General features: G+C 42.6%; 1 protein-coding gene and 1 long non-coding RNA gene across 7 annotated transcripts in view; one reads left to right on the top strand and one right to left on the bottom strand.

The window, feature by feature from the left end:
- nme7 (NME/NM23 family member 7) overlaps positions 1-25,575 on the top strand; it is a 161,149-nt gene that overhangs the window by 69,587 nt on the left and 65,987 nt on the right. For all 6 annotated transcript variants that reach the window (XM_059968312.1, XM_059968315.1, XM_059968318.1 and 3 more), the window contains exon 6: positions 2,388-2,490. In XM_059968312.1, coding sequence (XP_059824295.1) covers positions 2,388-2,490 — 103 coding nt within the window. The remainder of the gene's footprint in view (positions 1-2,387; positions 2,491-25,575) is intronic.
- Positions 16,026-20,354, bottom strand: LOC132392369 (uncharacterized). The gene is made up of 3 exons (XR_009511507.1): positions 20,104-20,354; positions 19,184-19,330; positions 16,026-16,206 (listed from the first exon to the last, which is right to left on the bottom strand). It is a non-coding gene; the product is annotated as an uncharacterized LOC132392369 (long non-coding RNA).

The raw sequence follows: 25,575 nt of genomic DNA, 5'->3' as shown, positions 1-25,575 counted from the left end.
GAGTCGGTAACTGCAGTCGAAGGAAAAAACTTTATTCGAAATCTTCAGCCTCACTTTTAAGCCTCCCTCAACCTGCCCCCCCCCCCCCCCCATGGCGCAGAGGCTCCAAAGCTCTGTGCTCGCAAACCCCCGTAGGCTATCTTATTGTGAGTCGGTTCGGATGTGCCAGGAAAAGGGTCGCCACAACCAATTATTTCCCAAAGCAACAGGGAGCCGCAGCACAGACGTAAAAGAGCCACATGTGGCTCCGGAGCCGCGGGTTGCCGACCCCCGGGCTAGGATTAAATCAGCGGATTGCTGGGCAGCATGGTCAAAGGGCCGGAAGAGCCTATTCTGTGCTGTATCTCAATAAATTTTTAAAATACAGTTTATATTTTCATATTTCTCCTGAAATATTAAAAGCCTTTATTTTCAAAACTTCTATTTTTTCTTGTATTGTAAATAAGTTTAATTAGAAAACCCCACTAATTTATAAGGAATCCTTGACCTCACTCTCTTCATGTGTTGATTAGTGCAGATTTTTATTTTGTATGTGAAAATCTGATCCACAAGAACAAAGGAAAAAGAAGCAGGAGTAGGCTATTTGGCTCTTTGTGCTGTCCTCTGCCATTCAATAAGATCATGGCTGATCTTTCATCTCCTTATTTTGCATTAACACTTTGGGGTGTTGAGGGATCTGTCCCTGTGCTGTTCCATTTTATCCCATGATTTCTTTAATACTTAAAAATGATATGTTTTTAAATATCCTGTACTTGGCAACTAAACATCTGCAGGTCTTGTGGATAAAAAAAATTCTGAAATCACTGCTATGATGTATCTCTTCCTTCATGTGCATTGTTTTTCCTTGGGGAGATGAGAACTGTACACAGTATTCTAGATGCAATCTTGATGGTACTCTATGTAATTAGGACAAAATTTATCTACACTTCACAAGATTCCCTGGTCATTGTTTTCCATCCTACTACTTTTTTTTTGTGATTTGTAAAACTTTTGAGCACACTAGAATGCAAGTGTATCAAATGATTAAGAAAATTGACAGAATATTGTTGTTTATTTCTAGTGGAATTGAATACAAACGTAGCTGTCTGTGCTTCAGTTACAGGGACATTTGGTGAGATCACAAAGTAATACTGTGTACAATACTGAGCTCCTTGTTTAGGGAGGGCTGCATTGAAAGGGGTTCAGAGAAAGCTTATTAGACCAATATTTGAAATGAGTGGGTTGTCTTATAAGGAAAGATTAGACAAGAGAGACTGGAATTTAATAGAGTGAAATTTACATTGGCTGAAACAAAGTGGATCCCAAGTGGTCTTGACAAGCTGAATGGAGATGGTTTCTAATTGTAAGAAAGCCTTCAGTTAGGGGTCACACAATTAAAACTGAGATGATGTGAATTTCTTTTTTCAAGATTAGGAATTCTTCCTTTAAAGCACAATAGAAGTAAAACCTATGAAGAAAGATTTTTGATGAGCAGGTAGTGAAAGGAGGTAGGTAGGAGAACAGAGTTGAGGCTACAATCATATCTGCCATTTAATAATGGTGGATAGAGCTTGATGCCCAAGTGGATAACTACTTTTCATAATACATATTTGTTGTACAGCATCAATTGATATAATTTGCAAGGATATCAATAAAGTAGATAAACAAATAGCTGAGACATCTAAATATTTAATTTTGGTAATTTTTTTGTACATTTCTGTAAATGCAGTCATAATGTACTGAATAAGAAGTTATTTCAAATTTTAGGACATCAGAAGATTAATCCTCAATTGTTTTTGTTCTTGTTGTTTGAAAGGTTACCTATTTGAGAAAGAAAGGAAAGTACAGCACAGAAACAGGCCCTTCAGCCCATCTAGTCCCTGCCTACTCCCATTGACCTGTACTGGGACCATATTCTTCCATATCTATTATACACGTACCTATTCAAACTTCTCTTAAATGTTGAAGTTGAGCTCACATGCACCACTTTTGCTGGCAGCTCATTCCACATTCTCATGAACCTCTGATTGAAGAAGTTTCCCCTCATGTTCCCTTTAAAACTTTCCACCTTTTGCCCTTAACCCATGATCTTTAGTTGTTGTCCCACCAAACCTCAGTGGGAAAAGCCTGCTTGCATTTACCCTATCTAAACCCCTCATAACTTTGCATACAAATGCCATTTGTTTATTTATGGTAGAGGACATTCTTACTAGAGCTTTACAAAAATAAGCATGCAATCTATGGCATAATTTGACAAATACTGGTGATCTCATTGAATTGTTAGATTCCAAAATGAGGTTGATGCTGGCAGTTGCTTTTCTTGGGCTATGGGATTTAAGTTTTCTCTTTAAGTAAAAACAATGTATCAATTTATTGATGTGTTTAGTTATTTATTTTTATTTTTATAGGAATTAGATATTTTCTTCCCATCAGTTGGCAGAGGACCATTAAATACAGCAAAATGTATTGATTGCACTTTGTGTATTATCAAGCCACATGCTATTGCTGAAGGTAAGGTTTAGATTTCAATAAGTATTTTATTGAAAAGAAAAGTAAAGCTACAAGTATCTCTTAAAATTGAGGTGCACAATATTATAGTTTCCTTTTTTTATAGACTTATATCCAAACTTTTTCTATTACCCATATTACTACCAGTTAAACATCATAGTTATTAAATAATTTTGCATACAACAGAAATGAATTACATGTACCGTATACAATGCACTACTTATAAGTTAAAAATTCTGTTCTTCCTTTTTTTTAAAAAAGTAATTTCATTATCAAAGCTATGTTGAAATTGATCTTTTCATTGTCCACCTGAAGGATTGCATGCAGCGCAATTTACTTCATTTTATTTGTGTATTTTAAGAACATCTGGGGAAATTGGAAGGGAATTTGTCCATTTTTTGGTAATGTACTTATTCGGACATGCAGATTAGGAGCAGAAGTTCGCTATTTGACCCCTCAGGCCTGCTCTGCCATTAATAAATTCACAATTAATCGATTTTGTAATCTGAGCTCTGTATTGCTGTTTACCTGTGGTACCATCACTATCTTGCTTATTAAGAATCTCTCTATCTTTGCCTAGAAAATGCTCAAAGTCTTTTTCCGTTGCCTTTGAGCAAGAGAGATCTGAAGGTTTGCATGATCTCTGGAGGAAAAGAAAAGGAAGAGAAGTAATATGTGTCCACTGTCAACACACACGAAATGCTGGAGGAACACAGCAGGCCAGGCAGCATCTATAAGGAGAAGCACTGTCGATGTTTTGGGCCGAAACCCTTCATTGAGTCCTGACGAGGAGTCTCGGCCCGAAACGTCGACAGTGCTTCTCCATATAGTGTTACGAACCCCGTAACTGGGTCACTTACCAGCAAAGATAGAGAGGTCCGTTGAGGTCTGATGGTACTAATTTTAACAGTATTTATTAGAAACAAATACACAAAAATAATATCAATGCAAACATACAGATAATATACGTCATCAATACTAAATCTAAATGTGCGGGTATAATAATAATCAATAAGAAATAAGCTCTATCGTTGTCTAGGGGATAATGTATTGTCCGATGGAAATATAAAAGTCACTCAGTTCATTCAGGCTGCAGCCTTTGGTTGGAGGGAGACAGATTTTAGAAACTTGCCGGCTTTCCTTTATCCGATCTTGATCCGTATTCGTCCTTTAGCGAGGCCGTTCCGTGGAAGTCTTGTCAACCGGGTAAGGATGGACACATGCAAGTCCCCACCAGTCTCATACGTTTCTCCTGGTGCGTCTAAAGGGGTTGTTCCCCAGACCCTCTTTTATCCTTACTCATGGGGTCGCAGATGTCAGTCAGGTTGGGATAATGCAATCCCTCAACCAGCCCACTCTGGTCATTCCCTGAGGGCTTCAATGAATAGTGCAGTACTCAATACACAATTCCGTCTCCAAGAGACAATAGCCGTTATCAAGGGTTCCACCTTGCTGAAGCCAGGACACATTCCAAACCTGTGTATTCTGGACGTCTCTCTCTCATTTCCTGGGTCCCAGACCTGAATTAATAGTGATCTTGCGATTCTTGAAAAGGAGGGGGCTACTTTGTACCCTTCGGCCCCTCAGAGTTGTGGCACATTTGTAACACCCCCCTTCCTTCAAAGCATTTTTACCATCGGGAAAAATGAAGTAATACCGAGTCTTACAGGATTTTAGAATCTAACACAATACAAAAGGTTTTTTTTTCACTACAGAATAATAGTTATACTTTCAATTCAGCACCTAAACAGTTAACGATTACATTGTCACTTCCTTTAATATCTTAACATCTTGTACCTTACCAAAGTCTTGTAGCATCACACTCCAATTTAATAACTACCTATATTTTTTTATTTCTTCAGCAAACAAAAACTAAAGAGTTGTGATCTTAGCTTACGTGTATACTACAAAAGTTCATTGAAGTACTAATCTTTATGTTACTTTCAAACTTAACAGTCAATCTTCCATGGGGGTTGTCTTTATTATTTACATGCTTTGTCGAAATCCCTTAAACCCAGAGCCTGTTAGTTAAAATGGCATCCCATCAACCCTCGCCCCTTTTCCAGTTAACTCCCACGTGGTGAGCTTGTGCACCATGGCGAAATAGGCTTTCGCCCGCTCCTTTCATAGGAGTTATTTTATCAACAATGTGTTCCAAACTTAGACCATTTTCCGAATCTCCACACAATTCTTTAAGTTTAACCAAGTTGCTAGTTTTCTCTTCAGGACCCTTCATGCTATTAGTTCTCAATTTAAGATCTGAAAGCGATCCCTCTTTGTTCAAACAGCATTTTCGAATTCTGCTTTTTCACACCACACTCTTGAATAACAATAGCGTGTGGGGTACCTTTACATTCCAACTCAACCTGTAATTGATTCGCAGGCACAGTCTTACCAAGCCATTGTCTCTGTAGCCTGGTTGCTGCTTCTGACATCAATCCAGACTTTAAATTTTCTTCATTCAATTTTGGAACTACACTTTTCCCTTTTCCTTCAATAATAATATTCACCTCACCACCTTTTATCTCCTCACTAACTTTTAACACACCTTCGAACACAAACAACTGGGAATTCTCACTTCCCACTATTACCAAGGTTAACTCTTTCTTCACTGAACCAAGACCATCTGACCCACAAGGACTGCATTCCTTTTCAATTGAATCAAATACCTCAGACTTTTTCTGAGCTCCATTACTAGATTCAGTACCACGTGCATCCACATCTTGAACACACTCAAACGGGACATTTGCCTCTTCCAGGCTTTCAATACCTGTACCCTTTTCAAATTCTAAATTCCCCGGATCCTCCCAGCTACTCTCTGGGCAACTCCCTTCTGGAGTAAACTCAACCCCGCGAGCTGAAACAACCTCATCTGCCAACCCAGCAGACTTCTTCAAGGTAATGGCATCCTTTTCATCTAGGACTGCCCTCATTTCATTATCGGGAACATCTTTAGAATTTTCAACTTATTCAAACAGTTCTGCCAAACCAGACAGATCATCCATGTCCAACTCTGGACCTTTTAACAGCCTTATCTGTTTCTCATCTTTACTTCATGCCTCTATAAATTTTCTCCAAGCTAAGGGCAGGACTTCCTCCTCTCCCTTACTCTCTTTCACTTTCCTATTCTCCGTTTTTCCACCTTCTAAACCATCGTGGTACAGGGTCGGTAAAAACGTCTCGGCCAAATTGATACTGACCTGATTTAAACTGTTCTCTTTCTCAGCTGCCTTTTTTCGACATGCTGCGAGTGATCGCGCATGCGGGATAGATCTTGGAATCTGGGGCGGGACCTCAACACTTACAGGCTGGCTCGTCAGCTTCATTGCTGGCCAAACCTTACCACCGGCTAAATCGTTACCAAGAAGGACGTCCACATCAGTTCTCGGGTATTCTGATCGCACCCCTATTTCAACTGATCCAGATACCAGTTCACAATTTATAATGATCCTATATAAGGGCACCGCTTCTGTCCCTTTTCCTATTCCTCTCAAAGCTACCATTCCCGTCTTGCGCCCAAAATCCAGTACCTTACTGATAATCAATGACAGTTCAGCTCCCGTGTCTCTCCAGATCCGCACTGGAACTGGTGGGTCTCCCTCTCTCACAGACACGGTTCCGTTTGACATACAAGTCTCAGACCCTTCTCGTACTCTGTCTACCTGGGGCTCTCTCGTCAATTTACTGATTACCACAGCACATCCTATAGGGACTGCTGCTTTCCATTTTCCTAGGAGCAAGGCACCTAGATGCAATATGTCCTCCCTTTCCACAATTAAAACAGGTCAAGCCAGGACCTCTCTTGCCGCCTTGCCTATCCTCCTCAGTCTTACCACTAGCTCCCGGCGGGACATCTGCCTCAGCCAGCGGGCTTTCTCTGCCATTCCCACGGTCTCTCTGGTAACTTTTATTCGAGGAAAACTTTGTCTTGTGGGTTAGGGCATATTCATCTACGACCCTAGCAAATTCGGAGATGGACTTATTCGGCTTCTCATTCAAATACATCCGGATATCATCCGAAACACAACCTTTAAATTCCTCAATCAGAATTAACTCCCTGAGACGCCAAAAATCTTCCACTATTTCTGCTGCACAACAGCGATCCAAGAGCACACCCTTCTCATAGGCAAACTCGGTATACGTCTGATTCCACCCTTTCTTTAAATTTCTGAACTTTTGTCTATAGGCTTCAGGTACCAATTCATAGGTCCGAAGAATGGCCTCCTTTACTTTCTCATAATTCTCCGACTCTTCCTCCTCCGTGGACAACGCCGCATATGCCCGTTGTGCCTTCCCTTTTAACACACTTTGTTACAACGCCACCCACTGCTCTTTGGGCCACTTCTGATTCACTGCCACCTTTTCAAAATGCAAGAAATAACTATCAACATCCGTCTCCTCGAACGGAGGTACTAACCTCAACTCCAGACTAACATTAAACCACTCCTCTCGGTCTGACCCTTGAACTCTTCGCTCTTGCCTTAATTTCTCCATATTAAGTCATGTTGCCTCTGTTTCTCTTTCTCCTCATACTCTCTCTCCTTCTCTTTTTCAGCTGCTTCCAGCTGTTTTAACTGAATTTCATGCTCCCTTTGTTTCTCAGCTCTTTCTTGCTCTAACTCCTTTAGCTGGAGCTTATGCTCCCTTTGTTTCTTGACTCTTTCCTGCTCTTTTTCCTTCTCGGCCCTTTCCTTCTCCCTTTCGGCTCTTTCTCTCTCTTTTTCAGCTGCTTCCAGCTGCTTTAATTTAATTTCATGTTCCAACCTTAATTTCTCCAACTCTAACTGAGCCATCCCACTGGCTGGTGCCTTTTCAGGGATATTTTCCAATACCTCAGCTGAAAACACATTCTTCCCAATATAATACTGAGTTATGACCCTCCGCACCTCCCGCTTTTTCATCGACAACCTCACCTCTGCGAGGTTTAGTCCTTTCGCAATATTTATCAATTCTGACTTTCTGGCCACCTCTAGTGCCTCCAGAGTTGGATTTTCTATAAAGTCATCCATGTCCATCTTTGCTGGTTTCCTGTCTGGCTACCCGCACAACCAGATCCAAGTTTGGACTTACAAGCCCGATTCACTGGCCCTCCAGTTTGGTATCAAATCCCGAGACAAGATCCCATTTTGTTACGAACCCCGTAACTGGGTCACTTACCAGCAAAGATAGAGAGGTCTGTTGAAGTCTGATGGTACTATTTTTAACAGTATTTATTAGTAAAAATACACAAAAATAATATCAATGCAAACATACAGATAATATACGTCATCAATACTAAATCTAAAAGTGTAGGTATAATAATAATCAATAAGAAATAAGCTCTATCGTTGTCTAGGGGATAATGTATTGTCCGATGGAAATATAAAAGTCACTCAGTTCATTCAGGCTGCAGCCTTTGGTTGGAGAGAGACAGATTTTAGAAACTTGCCGGCTTTCCTTTATCCGATCTTGATCCGTATTCGTCCTTTAGCGAGGCCGTTCCGTGGAAGACTTGTCATCCGGGCAAGGATGGACACATACAAGTCCCCACCGGTCTCATATGTTTCTCCTGGTGCGTCTAAAGGGGTTGTTCCCCAGACCCTCTTTTATCCTTACTCACGGGGTCTCAGTTTTCAATCAGGTTGGGATGATGCAATCCCTCAACCAGCCCACTCTGGTCATTCCCTGAGGGCTTCAATGAATAGTACAGTACTCAATACAAAATTCCGTCTCCAAGAGCCAATAGCCATTATCAAGGGTTCTGCCTTGCTGAGGCCAGGACACATTCCAAGCCTGTGTATTCTGGACGTCTCTCTCTCATTTCCTGGGTCCCAGACCCGAATTAATAGCAATCTTGCGATTCTCAAAAAGGAGGGGGCTACTTTGTACCCTGTGGCCCCTCAGAGTTGTGGCACATTCGTAACAATAGATGCTGCCTGGCCTGCTGTGTTCCACCAGCATTTTTTGTGTGTTGTTTGAATTTCCAGCATCTGCAGATTTCCTCATGTTTGTTGTGTCCACTATCTCACTTTTCTGAACTCCAGTGGATATAAACCTATTCTGGCCTATCCATTTTGTAAAATAATCCCCCCATTTTGAATACTGGAATAGGAGTACTTCTTGAGCAACTGTTCATGTATGTGTTCACAACTAATTTTCTACTCCTCAGAGGTGAATACTAAGCAGCCTATGATATTTTAGGCAATAAAATATGTATAAATAATGAACATATTGGGGCATAATAGTTATAAGAATTGATGGGCATGCTATAGATTTATTAAATATTAAAATATTAAGCAAATCATTTTCTCATTAAAATTCCAGAATAGGCTTGAGAGGAACTTTAATCTTGATAAGGCAGCTATTTTAATAAAAAAATAAAATGTCTGTCTGATTTCTGTTGTTCTTGAACTTGGAAGTTTGTAGTATTAAGAAATGATAGCTCAGGATGTAAGATCACTTTGGGCAAGAATAATAGGAGGAATAGTAAGGATAAGAAGTTACTGGTAAAATGATATACACAAGTCTCCAATATTTGCCAGGCTTGAAGATGTCCGCTTTGAAAGGAAGAATGAAATTATTAGTGCTAAAATGAGATTATAATGTTATGATAACACAACACAAACACCCATGTCAGGATACTGTTCATCGACTATAGCTCAGCATTTAGTACCATTATTCCCACAATACTGATTAAGAAGTTGCAGAACCTGGACCTCTGTACCTCCCTCTGCAATTGGATCCTCAGCTTCCTAACTGGAAGACCACAATCTGTGCAGATTGGTAATAATATCCCCTCCTCGCTGACAATCAATACTGGTGCACCTCAGGGGTGTGTGCTTAGCCCACTGTTCTGCTCTCTCTATACCTATGATTGTGTGACCAGGCATAGCTCAAATACCATCCATAAATTTGCTGATGATCCAACCATTGTTGACAAAATTTCTGATGGTAACAAGAGGGCATACAGGAGCAATTTATGCCAACTAATGAAGTGGTATCGCTGCAACAACCTGGCATTCAACGTCAGTAGGACAAAAATGCTGATTGTGGACTTTAGGAAGGGTAAGACAAATGAACACATGCCAATCCTCATAGAGCGATCAGAAGTGGAGAAAGTAAGCAGTTTCAAGTCCTGTGTGTCAGCATCTCTGAGGACCGAACCTGGTCCCAATATATTAATACAGTTAAAAAGAAGTCAAGACAGCAACTATATTAGGAGTTTGAAGAGATTTGGTATGTCAACAAATACACTCAAAAACTTCTATAGTTGTATGATGGAGATCATTCTGACAGGCTGCATCACTGTCTGGTAAGGGGGGACTACTGCACAGGACCGAAAGAAGCTGCGGAGGGTTGTAAATTTAGTTAGCTACATCTTGGGTACTAGCCTACAAAGTACCCGGGACATCTTCAAAGAGCGGTGTCTCAGAATGGCAGCATCCATTATTAAGGACCCCCAGCACGCAGGACAAGTCCTTTTCTCACTATTACCATCAGGTAGCAGGTGCAAGTCATGTCAAGTCACTTTTTATTGTCATTCTGACCACAGCTGCTGGTACAGTACACAGCAAAAACGAGTCAACATTTTTCAGGACCATGATGCTACATGAAATAGTACAAAAACCACACTGAACTATGTGAAAACATACAGAAAAAAAAAGCACACACTCAGCAATTCAGAAACAGCTTCTCTGCCATCCAATTCTGATTCCTAAAGGGACATCGAACCTGTGAACACTGCCTCACTTTTGTAATATATAGCATTTCTGTTTCTTGTTCAATTGTTAATCTATTGAGTATATGTATAGTGTAATTTATTTATTATTAGTTTTCTTCTGTATTATGTATTGCATTGAACTGCTTCTGTTAAGTTAACAAATTTCACGACTCATGCTGGTGATAATAAACCTGATTCTGGTTCTGATTCTGATAAAGTGGTATCCGAGGATCCTAATGCATGAAACATAAGGGTTCACATGCAGATACAGCATTTAATTGGGAAAGTTAATAGAATATCGTCTATATTGTATGGAGTGGAGAGTGAAAAGGCCGGCTGGTGGTGCAGTGACATCAGCGTCAGACTCTGGAGTGAAGATTCCTGAGTTCAAACCCAGACGGGCTGCTCCCAGGCACGCTTTCCATCCATGCCAGGTTGAGCATCGAGCTTGCAACTCGGCCGCATAAATAAAACAACTGCGCTGTGAGAAGGACGTGGGAGACCACTCACAGAATCTTTCCTCCAAGGCAACCAGTTGAAAAAGAAGTGGTCACCAAGGCTCTGGCAGTTTATGGCACACAGAAAAAAAGGAGAGTAAAAGTGTAGTTTTGATTAACCCTTTGCAGGTAGTGGGCAAGACATCTGAAATAGTACAGTTAAGTACAGAGTTTTAACTTATACATTGAAGGAAGTATTTGCCCACATTGGCCATAGAACAGTAAATGTTTGCTAGATTGATTCTTAGAATGAAAAGATTGTCATGGAAGAGAGATTGAGTCGGGGATAGATTAATTACAAGGGATTGCCTATTTAAGATGGAGATGAGGAGAAATTTCATCCCGGAGTGTCTTGGCTACTCAGAATTAATTAGAGAAGATTTTAGTGACATAGACATCTATTGCATTTTAATCCATACTTTTATAAATTGCTAAATCCAAATAATTAATTTAGTAGGCTGTTAGTGGAATAATGCTAAGTAGATCAAAATTGAATTCGCCATTATGGAATTGATGGCTTTCTTGCAAAGTTTGTAGATGATACAAAGATAGATGGAAGGCAACTAGGTTTGAGGAAGTAGAGAGGCTAGGAGAATTGGCAAAGTGGCAGATGGAATACAGTGTCAGGAATTGTATGGTTATGCATTTTGTTACCAGAAATTAAAGGGTTGACTATTTTCTAAATGAAGAGAAAATACAAAAAACTGAGGAACAAAGGGATTTGGGAATGCTTACGCATGATTCCCTAAAGGTTAATTTGCAGGTTGAGTCTGTGGTGAGGAAGGCAAATTCAATGTTGGCATTCATTTAATGAGAACTAGAATATAAAAGTAAGGATGTAATGTTGAAATTTTATAATGCACTGATGAGGCCTTACTTGGAGTATTGTGAGCAGTTTTAGGCCCCTTATCTTAGAAAGGTTGTGCTGAAACTGAAGAGGTTTCAAAGGAGGTTCACAAAAATGATTCCAAGATTGAATGGCTTGTTGTATGAATAGTGTCTCAGGCGCCTCTGGGCCTGTATTCACTGGAATTCAGAAGAATATTGGGTAACCTTATTGAAATCCATTGAATAGTGAAAGGTCTTGATAGAGTGGATGTGGAGAGGATGTTTCCTATAGTGGGAGAGTCTAAGGCCAGAGGACACAGTCTTAGAATAGAGGGGTGTTCTTTTAGAATGGAGATGAGGAAGAATTTCTTTAGCCAGAGAGTGGTGAATCTGTGGAATTTGTTGCTACAATCGGCTGTGGAGGCCAAGTCTGTATGTACATTTACGGCAGAGGTTGATTGATTCTTGATTGATCAGGCTATGAAGGGATATGGGGAGGAGTCACTAGATTGGGGCTGAGAGGAAAAATAGATCCGCCATGATGAAATGGCTGAGCAGACTCAATGAGCCAAACAGCCTATTTCTGTTCCTATGCCCTAGGGTCTTATGGTCTTATGCTGTGGAGGAATTATTTTTGCAGAGACCTAATCAGAAAATGTTGCTGAATGTAGTGATACTCATTAGGAAAAGAAGAGTGGGTTTGGATATTAATGGCATTGGTCATTGTGAGGATGATTCTTTATTGCTGATTGAGAATGTACTGAATTAGCTTAAAAAATCTGTGAATTCAAAGATAATTCCTATGCTGTAATTTGAGAGCATAGGCATTATCTTTGAATTCACAGATCTTTTTAAGCTTTCACAGATTTTGTTAGGAACCCATTTGGCAGTAATGTTTTTGAAATATCCTAAATTATGGCAAATGTGGAAGAGCAAAGGATTAAAAAGTGTGGGAAGAACTAAATCAAAAGCTGATACTTTTCAATTTGACTTTCAGTTAGTCCTGACGAAGGGTCTCGGCCCGAAATGTCGACTGTACCTCTTCCTATAGATGCTGCCTGGCTGCTGTGTTCCACCAGCATTTTGTGTGTGTTGCTTGTATTTCCAGCATCTGCAGATTTCCTTGTGTTTGCCTATTTACAAGGATGCTGTTTGGACTAGAGGACCTGAGTTATAAAGAGAGATGAGTCACTCTAGATCTTTTTTTCTTGGAGCATGAAGAGTGACCTATAGAAGTTTATATGTCATGATAGTCATTGGTAAGGTGGATGATTATAATCTTTTCCCCAAAGTGGGGGGGGGGGAAGTCTAAAACTAGAGGGTATAGATACTAGATAAGAATGGGAGAGATTTAAGAGACCTGAGAGGTAATTGCTTTATACAGAGGGTATCAAAGCCTGGAATGAGCTGGCAGTCGAAGTAATCACATTGGGTACAAGTGGGCCTGTTTTCATGCTGTATTACACAATGACTCTAATGTGAAGGGACATTTGTCCAATGTATTATGTAAAGTATAATTCTGAGCACTAATCTAGGAAAATTACTTAACCATGCATACAGAACTGAAAATTACTTGCACTTCATGTGTAAAGAAAGTAAATTGATTTTTTTTAAAGGCTGCTAATAAATCATCTTGCTCTGTTTCTTTCCTAAGATGACCTGAATTTGAATTACCTACCAAGTTACCATGTAATTTCAGAATCAGAATCAGGTTTAATATCACTGGCATATGTTGTGAAATTTGTTGGTTTTTGGCAGCCATACATTACAATACATAATAAGAAACTATAAATTACAACAAGAAATAGATTTTTAAAATTAAGTATGTAATGCAAAAAGTGAGCAAAATAAAAATAGTGAGATCGTGAATATGAATTTATTATCCATTCAGAAATCTGATGCAGAAGAAGCTGTTCCTGAAACATAGTGTGTCTTCAGGCTACTGCACCATCTCCCTAAAAGTAGCAATGAGAAGGCATGTCATGGGTGAAGGGGGTTCTTAATAATGGAATCTGGTTTTTGTTTTGAAGCATCGCCTTTTGAAGATGCCATCGATGCTGGGGAGGCTAGTGCTCATGAGGGTGCTGGCTGAGTTTACAACTTTCTGCAGCTTTTTCCTATCCCTTTTGTACCAGATGGAGATGAAAACAGTAAGTATTTTCTCCATCATGCATCTGTAAAAAAAAAAATTGCAAGAGTCTTTGGTGATGTACCAAGTTTCTTCAAACTCCTAATGAAATATAGCCACTATCGTACATACTTCTACATTGAGCCCAAGATAGATGTTTAGAGATGTTGTCACCCAGGAACTTGAAAGTTCTCACCTTTTCCATTGCTGATCCCTCTACGAAGATTGGCATGTGTTTCTCCTTCCTGGAGTTCACAATCAATTCCTTGGTGTAACTTATGTTGAGTGCAAGGCTGTTGTTGTGACACCACTCAACCACCACCATCAAATATCACAAAATAAATAATAACATTAAGTCATTGCATTTCAGATTACTTTAGAATTAGCTTTCCATGTTTGAAAATGAAAACAAACATTCTTTTTCATTTGTGCCATTTAGTAATTAATATGGGTGAGTGCGTATATTGTGGTTTATAGGTGAGCTATTTTGTAATATTGTAGAGAGAAGTTTTGATTTCTACATGCACCAATTTTTGGTTATAGTATGGATGACTTGGCAGCCAATTTGTCCATAGGAAGATCTAACTAACAGTAATGAAGGGTCATAACTTATTTGATTTCCAGCTGGTTTTGCTTTCTGCCTTAGTTCCATATCCACTAATGTCTTTAACTATTAAGTAACTACTTATCTCCGTTTGAAAATTTTAAGTTAATATCATTTTTGGAAAAGGAATTTTGAAGAAATACTTTCTGATACCACCTTGAATGCCTTTGTCCTAATTTAATGCCGTATCCCCTTATCACAGCATATCAAATATGTCAGCTCCTTATAACACCTGAATCACTTTGCAAGTCTTGTAAACACTACCTGCTTTATGCTCTGCTTTCTTTAGTCTTGATGTCTGACCTGCACTGAACATTGTCCAGTATCCTTGCTGTGGTGTACAACCAGATCAATACAATGCCCCAGGTGCAAAGTAACTGGAACTTGATGAAATTACAGCATAATTCTCTCTTTGATTCTGTTTTCTAGCCCCTTCGAGATTTTTTTTTTAACCTCAGCACTGGAGCTGCATTTATGTGTGTATTAGCCACTCTCATCAAATAAAATAATTCTGTCAACTAATTATTGAGCTAATGAAGAACAGAGTTCTATGTATAATTGATCTGCATGCAAAGACCACAATTATGCATTAATTCAAATCTTCTTAATTAATCTTCTTTCACAATAAAAGTGCTGCCTGGCTTCCTTAGGAATTCAGAAGAGGTGGATTTTGATATCCCCGTAGAAGAGATGTTTCCAGAACTAAATTTGTTTCTTACTTCCTCTGAAACCACAAAATCTGAACATTAGGAAATTGTACCCAATTTACTGATTGCTGTAGGATAACTTTCAAGCAATATGTAAGCATAGTTTCAGCTTCTCTGTAATAACTTTTTGAGTGTCTCAACTTAATGAGCAGAAATGTCCTGTAGGTCAAAGCTATAAATAAGCCTTGAAACTTTCTTCTCATTAGTAATGTAATAGTGGTGAAACTGTAACCTGAGGACTAAGCATTTGATGTAAACAGATATGGCTTTTTTGAGATTGCTGACCATTGGGAGAGGTTCTCAACAAAATAGATCTCTGAACTTGTCATCTATGTAATCCTAGCTCACTCTCAAACTTCCACCTGTCAAACCATCTCATAAAATTGAACAAAGTCTTTGAAAAATGTTGTCATGAGTAAATATTTGTACAGGTTCTCCTCAGCTTTCAAACACCAGGATTATTACAGCCCATACATGCAAATGGGTATCTCAGAAACAGGTGGAGTGGATTTGCTGACTATTGCGGTCTTTCAGGCATCTTCTGCCAAATGGAGCTCAGCTTATGGCAGCATTTCCAACTTGCAAACTTTTCTTGTTCCAAGCAGTTCACAAGAACTGAATACTGTCAAAACCAAGGGGGCTTGGAGCTTGGCTATTTTTGGATCCAGTGACTATTCTTCTATATATGCAGTTGCCAGCAGTAAATGCTGCAGGTTGAATGAGCTGGCCGGGTGTTTGTTTTTTCTCATTCTGTGGGTTTGTGCTTGCTTCAATCTGCTTTGCTTTGCTGTGATGCTGCATTGGGTACATTTTACTGCATTACCAATTTGTTGCATAATTTTGGAAAGATTTTGTAGGGTATTCATTGATACCTTTTTAAAACACTCGCCTTTAAGTATGCTGAGCTCATTTATCAAATGTCCAAAGATCAGACATGGCATTTTCTATAAGCCTATCTTTATATATCATGTAAAGCTTCATCTGAACTTCTTAAAAACTCCAAATTAACTTTCTGAGCCAATGAATATAATTGAAAGTGAGGAATCTTTAAATGCTACAAGAGCAAAAGTTTTCTCCAGCCATTAAAGACAAAAGCAATTTTATTTTGTTCCAGCCACAAAATCCATTCCCTTGTTCCTAATTCTGTCCCCCTTGAAAAGCAAGGAATATCCTGGAACCAATTCAATTTACCTACTATCACGACAAGTCATCAGCAGATGCCATTTCATTGGCTCTTCATTCAGCTTCTGAAATACCTGGACAATGAAGATGCATATGTCAGAATATTCTTCATTAATTACAGCTCAGCATTCAACACTTCCACATCCGTCTTCCTATTGAAGTTTTTCGCTAAGCTGCAAGATCTGGACCTTCGTACCTCCTCGTGCACAATGATCCTCAATTTCCCTAGTGGCAGACCCAGTCAGTACAGATTGGCAACGACATCTCCTCCACACTCAGCATCCGCACACGTGCACCACAGGCCCTTTGCTCTACTCACTTTATACTTCTGATTGTGTGGTTAAATACAACTCCAGTGCAGTATTTATGTTTGCTGACAACACCACTGTTGTTAGCTGAATCAAATATGTTGACAAATCGGCAGATAAGAAAGTCTTGTTGAGCGGTGGAGAGGGTCAATAGCTTTAAACTCTTTGGTGTCAATATATCAGAGGATCTCTCCTGGGACCAAGACAGTGCCTCTACTTTATTAGAAGTTCACATTGATTCTGCATGTCACTAAAAACTTTGACCAACTGCTATAGGTGCGCAGTGGATAGTATCCTAACTGGTTGCACAAAATGCTGGAGGAACTCAGAAGGCCAGGCAGCATCTGAGGAAAAAAGTACAGTCGACACTTTGGGCCGAAACCCTTTGGCAGGACTAGACAAAAAAAGCTGAGGAATAGATTTGAAAAGTGGGGGAAGGGGAGACAGAAACGCCAGACGATAGGTGAAAGTTGGAGGGGGAGGAATGAAGCAAAGCGCTAGGAGGTTGATTAGTGAAAGATACAGAAGGCCATGGAAGAAAGTAGAAAGAGGGTGAGGGAGGCGATGGGTGGGCAAGGAGATAACATGAGAGAGGGACAGATGGATGGGAAATGGTGAAGAGGGGTGTGGAGGCATTACTGGAAGTTTGAGAAATCAATGTTCATGTCATCAGGTTGGAGGCTACCCAAACTGAGTAATGTTTCTGCTTGTCCAGGTAGACCAATTGTTTCAGCTTCTTCCTGCCCCACTGAACTCATATCTACACACCTTGACTATTTTATCCTTCCGGGTTCAGTCCCTTCCCACCTACATCTGTGACACTTCACATGCTCTTGATCTTTTCAAGGATTTCAGGTTCCCTGGCTCCCGTCATATTTTTATTATGGATGTCCAGTCCCTATACACCTCCATCCCCCACCAGGAAGGCCTCAAAGCTCCGTGTTTCTTTCTGGACACCAGACCTAACCAGTACCCCTCTGCCTCGTGGAACTTGTCCTCACTTTAAATAATTGGTCCTCCCACTTCCTTCAAACATAAGGGGTAGCCATGGGCAATTACATGGGTCTCAGCTATGCTTGGCTGTTTGTCACCTACGTGGAACAGTCTACGTTCCAAGCCTACACAAGTGACTGTCCCACACTTTTCCCACGCTACATTGATGACTGCATTGGTGCTGCTTCCTACACCCATGCTGAACTCATCGATTTCATCCACCTAGCCCTCAAATTCACCTGGTGCATTTCTGACATTTCCCTTTCTCGATCACACTGTCTCTATCTCCAGAGGCAGCTTACTCACTGATGTCTATTATACCAACAGTCTCACAGCTACCTGGACTATACCTTGTCCCACCCTGCTATTTGTAAAAAAAATGCCATCCCCTTCTCTCAATTCCTCTGTCTCCACCACATCTGCTCTCAGGATGAGGCTTTTCATTCTAGAATGAAGGAGATGTCCTCCTTTATCAAAGAAAGGGGCATCCCTTCATCCACCATCAACATTGCCCTCAACTGCATCTCTTCTTTTTCACACACGCCTGCTCTTACCCCATCCTCCCGCCATGCTACCAGGGATAGGGTTCCTCTTGTCCTCACCTACCACCCCACCAGTCTCCGCATCCAGTACATAATTCTCTGAAATTTCTGCCACCTCCAACTGAATCCCACCACCAAACACATTCCCCCCCCACTTTCTGCTTTCTGCAGGGATCCATTGTCCATTCGTCCCTCCCCACTAATCATGCTCCTCACACTTGTCCTTGGAGGCAAAACAAGTGCTTCACCTGCCCCTACATCTCCTCCCTCGCTACCAGAACAAGCAGGATCTCCCGGTCGCCACCCATTTCAATTCCACTTCCCATTCCCATTGCGATATGTCCATCCATGGCCTCCTCCACTGTCAGGATAAGGCCACACAGGTTGGTGGAACAACACCTTGTATTCCACTTGGGTAGCCTCCAACCTGATAGCATGAACGTTGGTTTCTCAAACCTTCAGTAATGCCTGCAACCCTGCCCCCTTCACCATTTCCGATCCCCTTGTCCCTCTCTCATGTTATCTCCTTGCCTGCCAATCGCCTCCACTGGTGCTTCACCCCCCCCCCCCCCCCCATCATTTTCTTCTTTCTTCCATGGCCTTCTGTCTCTTTAACCAATCAACTTCCTAGCTCTTTGCTTGACCCCTCCCTTCTCCAGGTTTCACCTATCACCAGGTTTCTCTTCTCCTCCCCCCCCCCCACCTTTCAAATCTACTGCTCACTTTTATTTCTCCAGTCCTACTGAAGTGTTTTGGCCCCAAACATTGACTCGACTTTTTTTCAAAGATGCTGCCTGGCCTGCTGAGTTCCACCAGCATGTTGTGCGTGTTGCTTGGATTTCCAGCATCTGCAGATTTTCTCTTGTTTGTAACTGGTTGCATCATGGCCTGGTGTGGGGGCATCATTGCCCAGGAACAGAAAAGGCTAAAAAAAATTGTGGATCTTTTCAGTTCATCATAGGCAAAGCCCTTCCGACCATTGAGTAAATTTACATGGAGTGCTGTCCCAACAAAGTAGCATCATCAAAGACCTCTACTACTAAGCCATGCCATCTTCCCACTACCACATTCGAGTAGATATAGAAACCTAACTCTCATACAACCAGGTTCAGGAACAGTTATTACCATTCAACCATCAGGCTCCTGAACCGGCGTGGATAACTTCATTCACCACTGCTCTGAACTGATTCTACAATCTCTAAACTCACCTTGAAGGACTCTTTACAACTCGTGTTCTTGGTTTTATTTTCATTTGCATATTTTCTCTTCTTTTGCACATTTGCATTTGTCAGTTTTTTGTCTGTTTTATGTTTTTTTGTAGAAGTCTATAGTATTTCTTTTTTTCTTGTAAATGCCTGTAAGAAAATGAATCTGAGGGTAGTAAATAGAAACATATGCATGCTTTGATAATAAATTTATTTTGAGCTGTCAGAAATTTTGATGTCAGTTTCACTAAGAAATGAGTTTTGGGTTCATATCTAGTCTTTCACCACCTATTTATGCCTCTGTACTCTGCTTATGTCTGAATGCATTTGTTATCTCTATCTTCAACTCTTGACTCAATTCTCATGCACTCCTATCCAGCTTCTTCCATAAGCATGAGATTATCTAAATTTCTGTAATTTATGTCATAATTTGTACTAAGCCCTGTTCAACTATATTCCCTAATATAGCCGATCATTAGTTCTTGCTTAACTAAAGCCTGTAGCGATGTACTCCATACAGAGCTAGAGACGACACGCAGTCAGTAAGTCGTTTCGAGACTAGTTTATTCAAACTTCGTGGCACTGGCATTTAATCCCTAGCGGCCGCCCTCTCCGGGCGGAAATGAAGTCAGAGGTGCATTACCAAAGTCTCCCCCCGCGCGCTGGCTATTTGTGAGCCGGTTCGCCTGCGCAGAAAGTGGGTCGCAACATAACCCCCCCCCCACCCCAGAACCGGCGATACACCCCCCAATGTCCAAAGTCTGGATCAGCCTCTGTTTGGGAAGTCTGCCTCTGCGCCGCGGTGCCTGAACCTCGACCGGCTGTGCCAAGTCCACATGGGCTGGTTTGAGTCGGTCCACCGTGAAAACCTCCTCTTTCCCCCCAATGTCCAGAATGTACGTGGACCCGTTGTTGTTGATTACCTTGAACGGCCGCTGTAGCAGTGCCCAGTGTCCGCCCCTTCGTACAAACACAAACTTACAGTTCTGCAGGTCTTTGGGTACATGGGTCGGGTTCGTCCATGCTTTGAAGTTGGTACGGGGGCCAGGTTGCCGAGCCTCTCGCGTAACCTGTCCAGGACTGCTGGGGGTTCTTCCTCTTGCCCCCTTGGGGCTGGTATGAACTCTCCTGGGACGGCCAGGGGTGCGCCGTATATCAACTCGGCTGACGAGGCGTGCAGATCCTCTTTAGGCGCTATGCGAATTCCAAGCAGGGCGCAGGGAAGCTCGTCCACCCAGTTAGGTCCTCTCAGGCAGGCCATGAGAGCCGACTTAAAGTGACGGTGGAAGTGTTCCACCAGTCCGTTCGACTGTGGGTGGTAAGCAGTTGTGTGGTGTAGCTGCGTTCCCAACAGGCTGGCCACAGCCGACCACAGGCTAGAGGTGAACTGGGCGCCTTTGTCGGAGGTAATGTGGGCCGGTACCCCGAAGTGTCCTGCCCAGGTTGCAATCAGTGCTTGGGCGCAGGGATTGCAGATATGTCGGTGAGCGGGACCACCTTTGGCCACCTCATGAACCAGTCTACCATAGTTAGGAGGTACTGTGCTCCTCGGGATACTGGTAGGGGGCCCACAATATCCACATGAATGTGGTCAAACTTCCGGTGGGTGGGTTCTAACTGCTGCGGCGGGGCTTTAGTGTGCCGCTGCACTTTGGCTGTTTGGCACTGTGCGCACTGACCTGCTTGCGAAGTCCGTGCCACGCGAACTTGCTGGAGACCAGCTGGACAGTTTTCCTGATAGATGGGTGAGCCAAACCGTGTATGGAATCAAAAACTCGCTGCCTCCAGGCTGGCAGGATGATGGGGCGAGATTGGCCAGTAGCCACGTCATCCAGGAGGGTCCTCTCACCTGGGCCTACGAGAAAGTCCTGCAGATACAAACTCGAGACTGCGGTCCTGTAGCTTGGCATCTCGTCGTCTGCCTGCTGCGCCTCCGCCAGTGCTGCATAGTCCACCCCCAGGGACAGGGCCTGGACAGCTGATCTGGAGAGTGCGTCCGCCACGACGTTGTCCTTTCCCGAGACATGCTGGATGTCTGTTGTGTACTGGGAAATGTAGGACAGATGACGCTGCTGGCGAGCCGACCAGGGATCGGACACCTTCGTGAATGCAAAGGTCAACGGTTTGTGGTCCATGAACGCGGTGAATGGCCTGCCTTCTAAGGAGTACCTGAAATGCCGGATTGCCAGATACAGTGCCAACAGCTCCCCGTTGAAAGCACTGAACTTGAGTTCGGGTGGTCGTAGGTGCTTGCTGAAGAACGCCAGGGGTTGCCAGCGCCCCTCGATAAGCTGTTCCAGCACCCCACCGACTGCTGTGTCGGATGCGTCCACCGTGAGTGCGGTTGGAACGTCCGTTCTGGGGTGCACCAGCATCGCGGCATCTGCCAAGGCTTCCTTGGCTTTAACGAAAGCGGCCACGGTCTCCTTGTCCCAAGTAATGTCCTTGCCTTTACCTGACATCAGGGTGTACAAAGGGGGCATGATACGGGCTGCTGAGGGGAGGAAACGGTGGTAGAAGTTCACCATACCAATGAACTCCTGTAGGCCTTTGACCGTGTTGGGCCAGGCAAAGTGGCGGATCGCGTCTACCTTGGCAGGCAGAGGTGTTGCCCCATCTTTGGTAATCCTGTGGCCCAGGAAGTTGATGGTATCGAGACTGAACTGGCATTTGGCCGGGTAGATCATGAGGCCGAAATCACTCAGGCGGGAATAGAGCTGGCGGAGGTGGGACAGATGCTCCTGACGACTACTGCTGGCTATAAGGATGTCGTCCAAATAGATGAACGCAAAGTCCAGGTCGCGTCCCACCGCATCCATTAGCCACTGGAATGTCTGTGCGGCATCCGGAGGAACTCGAAGAGGCCGAATGGAGTGATAAGTGCTGTTTTGGGGATGTCTATAGGGTGCACCGGGATTTGATGGTATCCCCGGACGAGGTCTACTTTGGAAAATATTTTTGCCCCGTGCAGGTTTGCTGCAAAGTCTTGTATGTGCAACACGGGGTAGCGGTCTGGAGTTGTAGCCTTGTTCAGTCTGCGGTAGTCACCGCATGGTCTCCAACCCCCAGCTGCTTTGGGCACCATGTGCAGGGGGGAGGCCCATGGGCTGTCGGACCTCCGTACGATCCCCAATTCCTCCTTCCTCTTGAACTCCTCCTTCGCCAGGCGGAGCTTTTCCAGGGGGAGCCTTCATGCGCAGGCGTGGAGGTGTGGTCCCTTGGTTGGGATGTGGTGCTGTACCCTGTGTCTGGGCATGGCTGCCGTGAACTGCGGTGCCAGAATCGATGGAAAATCCACCAGGATTCTGGTGAATTCGTTGTCCAGCAGCGTAATGGAGTTCAGGTGTGGGTCCGGCAACTTGGCTTCACCCAGGGAGAACGTCTGGAAAGTCTCGGCATGTACCAGTCTTTTCCCTTGCAAGTCGACCAGCAGGCTGTGAGCTCGCAAGAAGTCCGCCCCCAGGAGTGGTTGGACCACGGTGGCCAGTGTGAAGTCCCACGTGAACCGGCTGGCGCCGAACTGCAGCTGCACTGGGCGGGTGCCATAGGTCCATATCATGCTGCCATTTGCAGCCCTTAGGGTGGGTCCTGGCTTCCTGTTGCGGGTGTTGTATCCCATCGGGGGCAAGACGCTGATTTCCGCTCCGGTGTCGACCAAGAAGCGGCGTCCCGACTGTTTGTCCCAGACGTACAAGAGGCTGTCCTGGTGGCGAGCCGCCATAGTCATTAGTGGCAGCTGGCCCTGGCCCTTGCAGGGCGGGCGACAACAGTGGGCTTTTGTGCCCCACTGCTGGTGGTAGAAACACCACTGTTCACTGTCCTCCTCACTCCTTCCTCTGTATTGTGTGCGCTCCCTTGCCGGGCCTGGTCTGGTCTGCTGTTGGGCGCGTGGCCTGGAAATCTGACTGATGGATGCCATGCTCTCCCTCTTGGCTTTCCACAGCATGTCTGCCCGGGTCCACCACCTTCCAGGGGTCGCTGAAATCTGTGTTGGCCTACAGCAGATGTATGTCTTCGGGCAGTTGCTCTAGGAACGCTTGTTCGAACATGAGGCAGGACTTGTGTCCATCGGCCAGGGCCAGCATCTCATTTATCAATGCTGGCGGCAGTCTGTCTCCCAAACCGTCCAGGTGAAGCAGGTGGGCACCTCGCTCACGCCGTGAGAGGCCAAAGGTCCCAATCAGCAGCGCTGTGAATGCTTCATATTTGCCTTCTTCCAGGGGCGACTGTATGAAATCTGCAACCTGGGCGGCCGTCTCCTGGTCAAGGGTGCTCACCACGTGGTAGTAACGCGTGGAATCAGAGGATATCTGCCGAATCTGGAACTGGGTTTCTGCTTGGCTAAACCACACGCGTGGTCGCAGCATCCAGAAAGTCGGCAGTTTTAGCGAAACTGTGTGAACAGATGAAGAGTCGGTCATCTTTGGTCCAAATCCCGTTTGGACCATTGGGGTCACCAATGTAGCGGTGTACTACATACAGAGCTAGAGACGACACACAGTCGGTAAGTCGTTTCGAGACTTGTTTGTTCAAACTTCGCGGCACTGGCATTTAATCCCTAGTGCCCGCCCTCTCCGGGCGGAAATGACATCAGAGGTGCATTACCAAAGTCTCCCCCCGCAGGCTGGCTATTTGTGAGCCGGTTCGCCTGTGCAGAAAGTGGTTTGCCACAAGCCTTGTTTTTTTTCTTGGAGTTCAAAATCTTCCATGGGCTTTCCCTCTCTACCTCTCCAATCTCCTTTGGTCAGCTGTGATCTTTGTGTGATTTCATAATCAACCCAAAATCTAGATCCTCCATCATTGACATCATCTTTGACTCTAAATTCTGAAACTAAAGATTTTCCTTTGAATCCTTCTGTGCAAATATCTTATTTTCTCCTTTATTTTTCTTTGAACCCTTCTTTGAAAGTATCTTATTTTCTCCTTCAAAAATATTTAGCTTGTTGGCAATCACCTTGTTTCAGTACTTTACTAGGAGTAGTATTCAGTTACCTGACAATCTAATCTGGTCAATTTCTTCAATTGAAGTAATTGAAATTTAACTTCTATTTCAATTTAAAATCTTTCCCATACTTCAATAAATGGAAATAAAACTCTACTTCAGTAGATACTACTCAAGAAAGTAGACAAAAATAAGTTAGCAGCCTTAAAGTATGAATCCACAACCCAGAGTACACTGTATCCTCTAATTTTGCCTCATTGTCCTGGGACTTTTTTCTATCCTGGGACATCCATGCTATTTTATGGACTTTAAGAGTACTGAGACAAACTGGAAAAAGGAAGTTTTGTTTTAATGATTGATATGGGGAAAGTAGGAACCAAAGACTCTCGTGGTAGAATCAAGGAATAAAACTGAACTGGCTATAGCTCTAATACGGAAACAATTATGTGACAATGGATTATTCAGATGATTGGATGTACCAAAAGTGGAGTTGGTTATAAGGATTAGCTCAAATTAGCCTTTAGCTTGGATGTAATAGGTCAAATCCAAGATAGCTTCCTGGAAGTTTTTTTTAACATGGTGAAAATCCAGGAACGGTAAAAGTATTTTAGGGATGCACCCATCTATAAAGAATTGCTAAAGTACAGAAAATGCTTGCAAGTAAGATCAAAAATGATAATCAATCCAAAATCTTCCTTTTGAACCTAAGACAAACGGATGTTGCAAAGTTAGAGGCAGATATTTGAGAGGATTTCAAAGAAAAAAATGGGTTAAAATGTGATACCCTCTTCCACAAAATGCAATACATGCTGGATCAATTAATAATTGAAAATTTAACATTAATAGATCTTTGTTTGATGAACATAGAGATTATGGAGCCCTGGCAACTGGATAGAATTTTAATACAGATTTCATTTGTTTTTCAAAAAAATGAAAAAGGCTATTCTTACAAGAGATAAGTAAATTTAAATTAGGTGTATATTTCAACTCATTGTTATACTTGTGGCAATAACTAGTCAATTTGTCTCAAGGTAGTTATAGGAGTTGGGTCCTTTTCTGTTTATTAAAGTTCTTGTGTTTCAAATATTAAAGTGTAACTATGATTCATTATACCTTCTTGGCTCTGATCTATTTTTTTGCCGTTATTTATCTATTCAATATATTTGTCTTGTATATTGAGAGTGTGGGAGTGAGATACTGCTACTGGTTGCTTGATCCTTTACTGTTTCGTAAGTTTATTGATGTCTAAATCTAATACAGAACAAAAAACAGAAAATCTTGGGAAGACAAGTGATTCAATAATTCATGAATTACACTTTTGTAGCTTTTCTGAGTTAAATTCCAAATCAACCAAAATATTCAGGTAGTTATAACATTTAGGGTTTGGAAGCCAGAACTTGCACATTCATGTTTGAAACACACAAGTAATTGGAGTAAAGGGGTGGGGGGAAAT

This window comes from Hypanus sabinus, chromosome 4, assembly GCF_030144855.1.
Source record: "Hypanus sabinus isolate sHypSab1 chromosome 4, sHypSab1.hap1, whole genome shotgun sequence".
In the NCBI taxonomy this organism is placed as follows: domain Eukaryota; kingdom Metazoa; phylum Chordata; class Chondrichthyes; order Myliobatiformes; family Dasyatidae; genus Hypanus; species Hypanus sabinus.
Note: the sequence above shows the minus strand (reverse complement) of the source record. Positions and strands in the feature narration are given on the sequence as shown.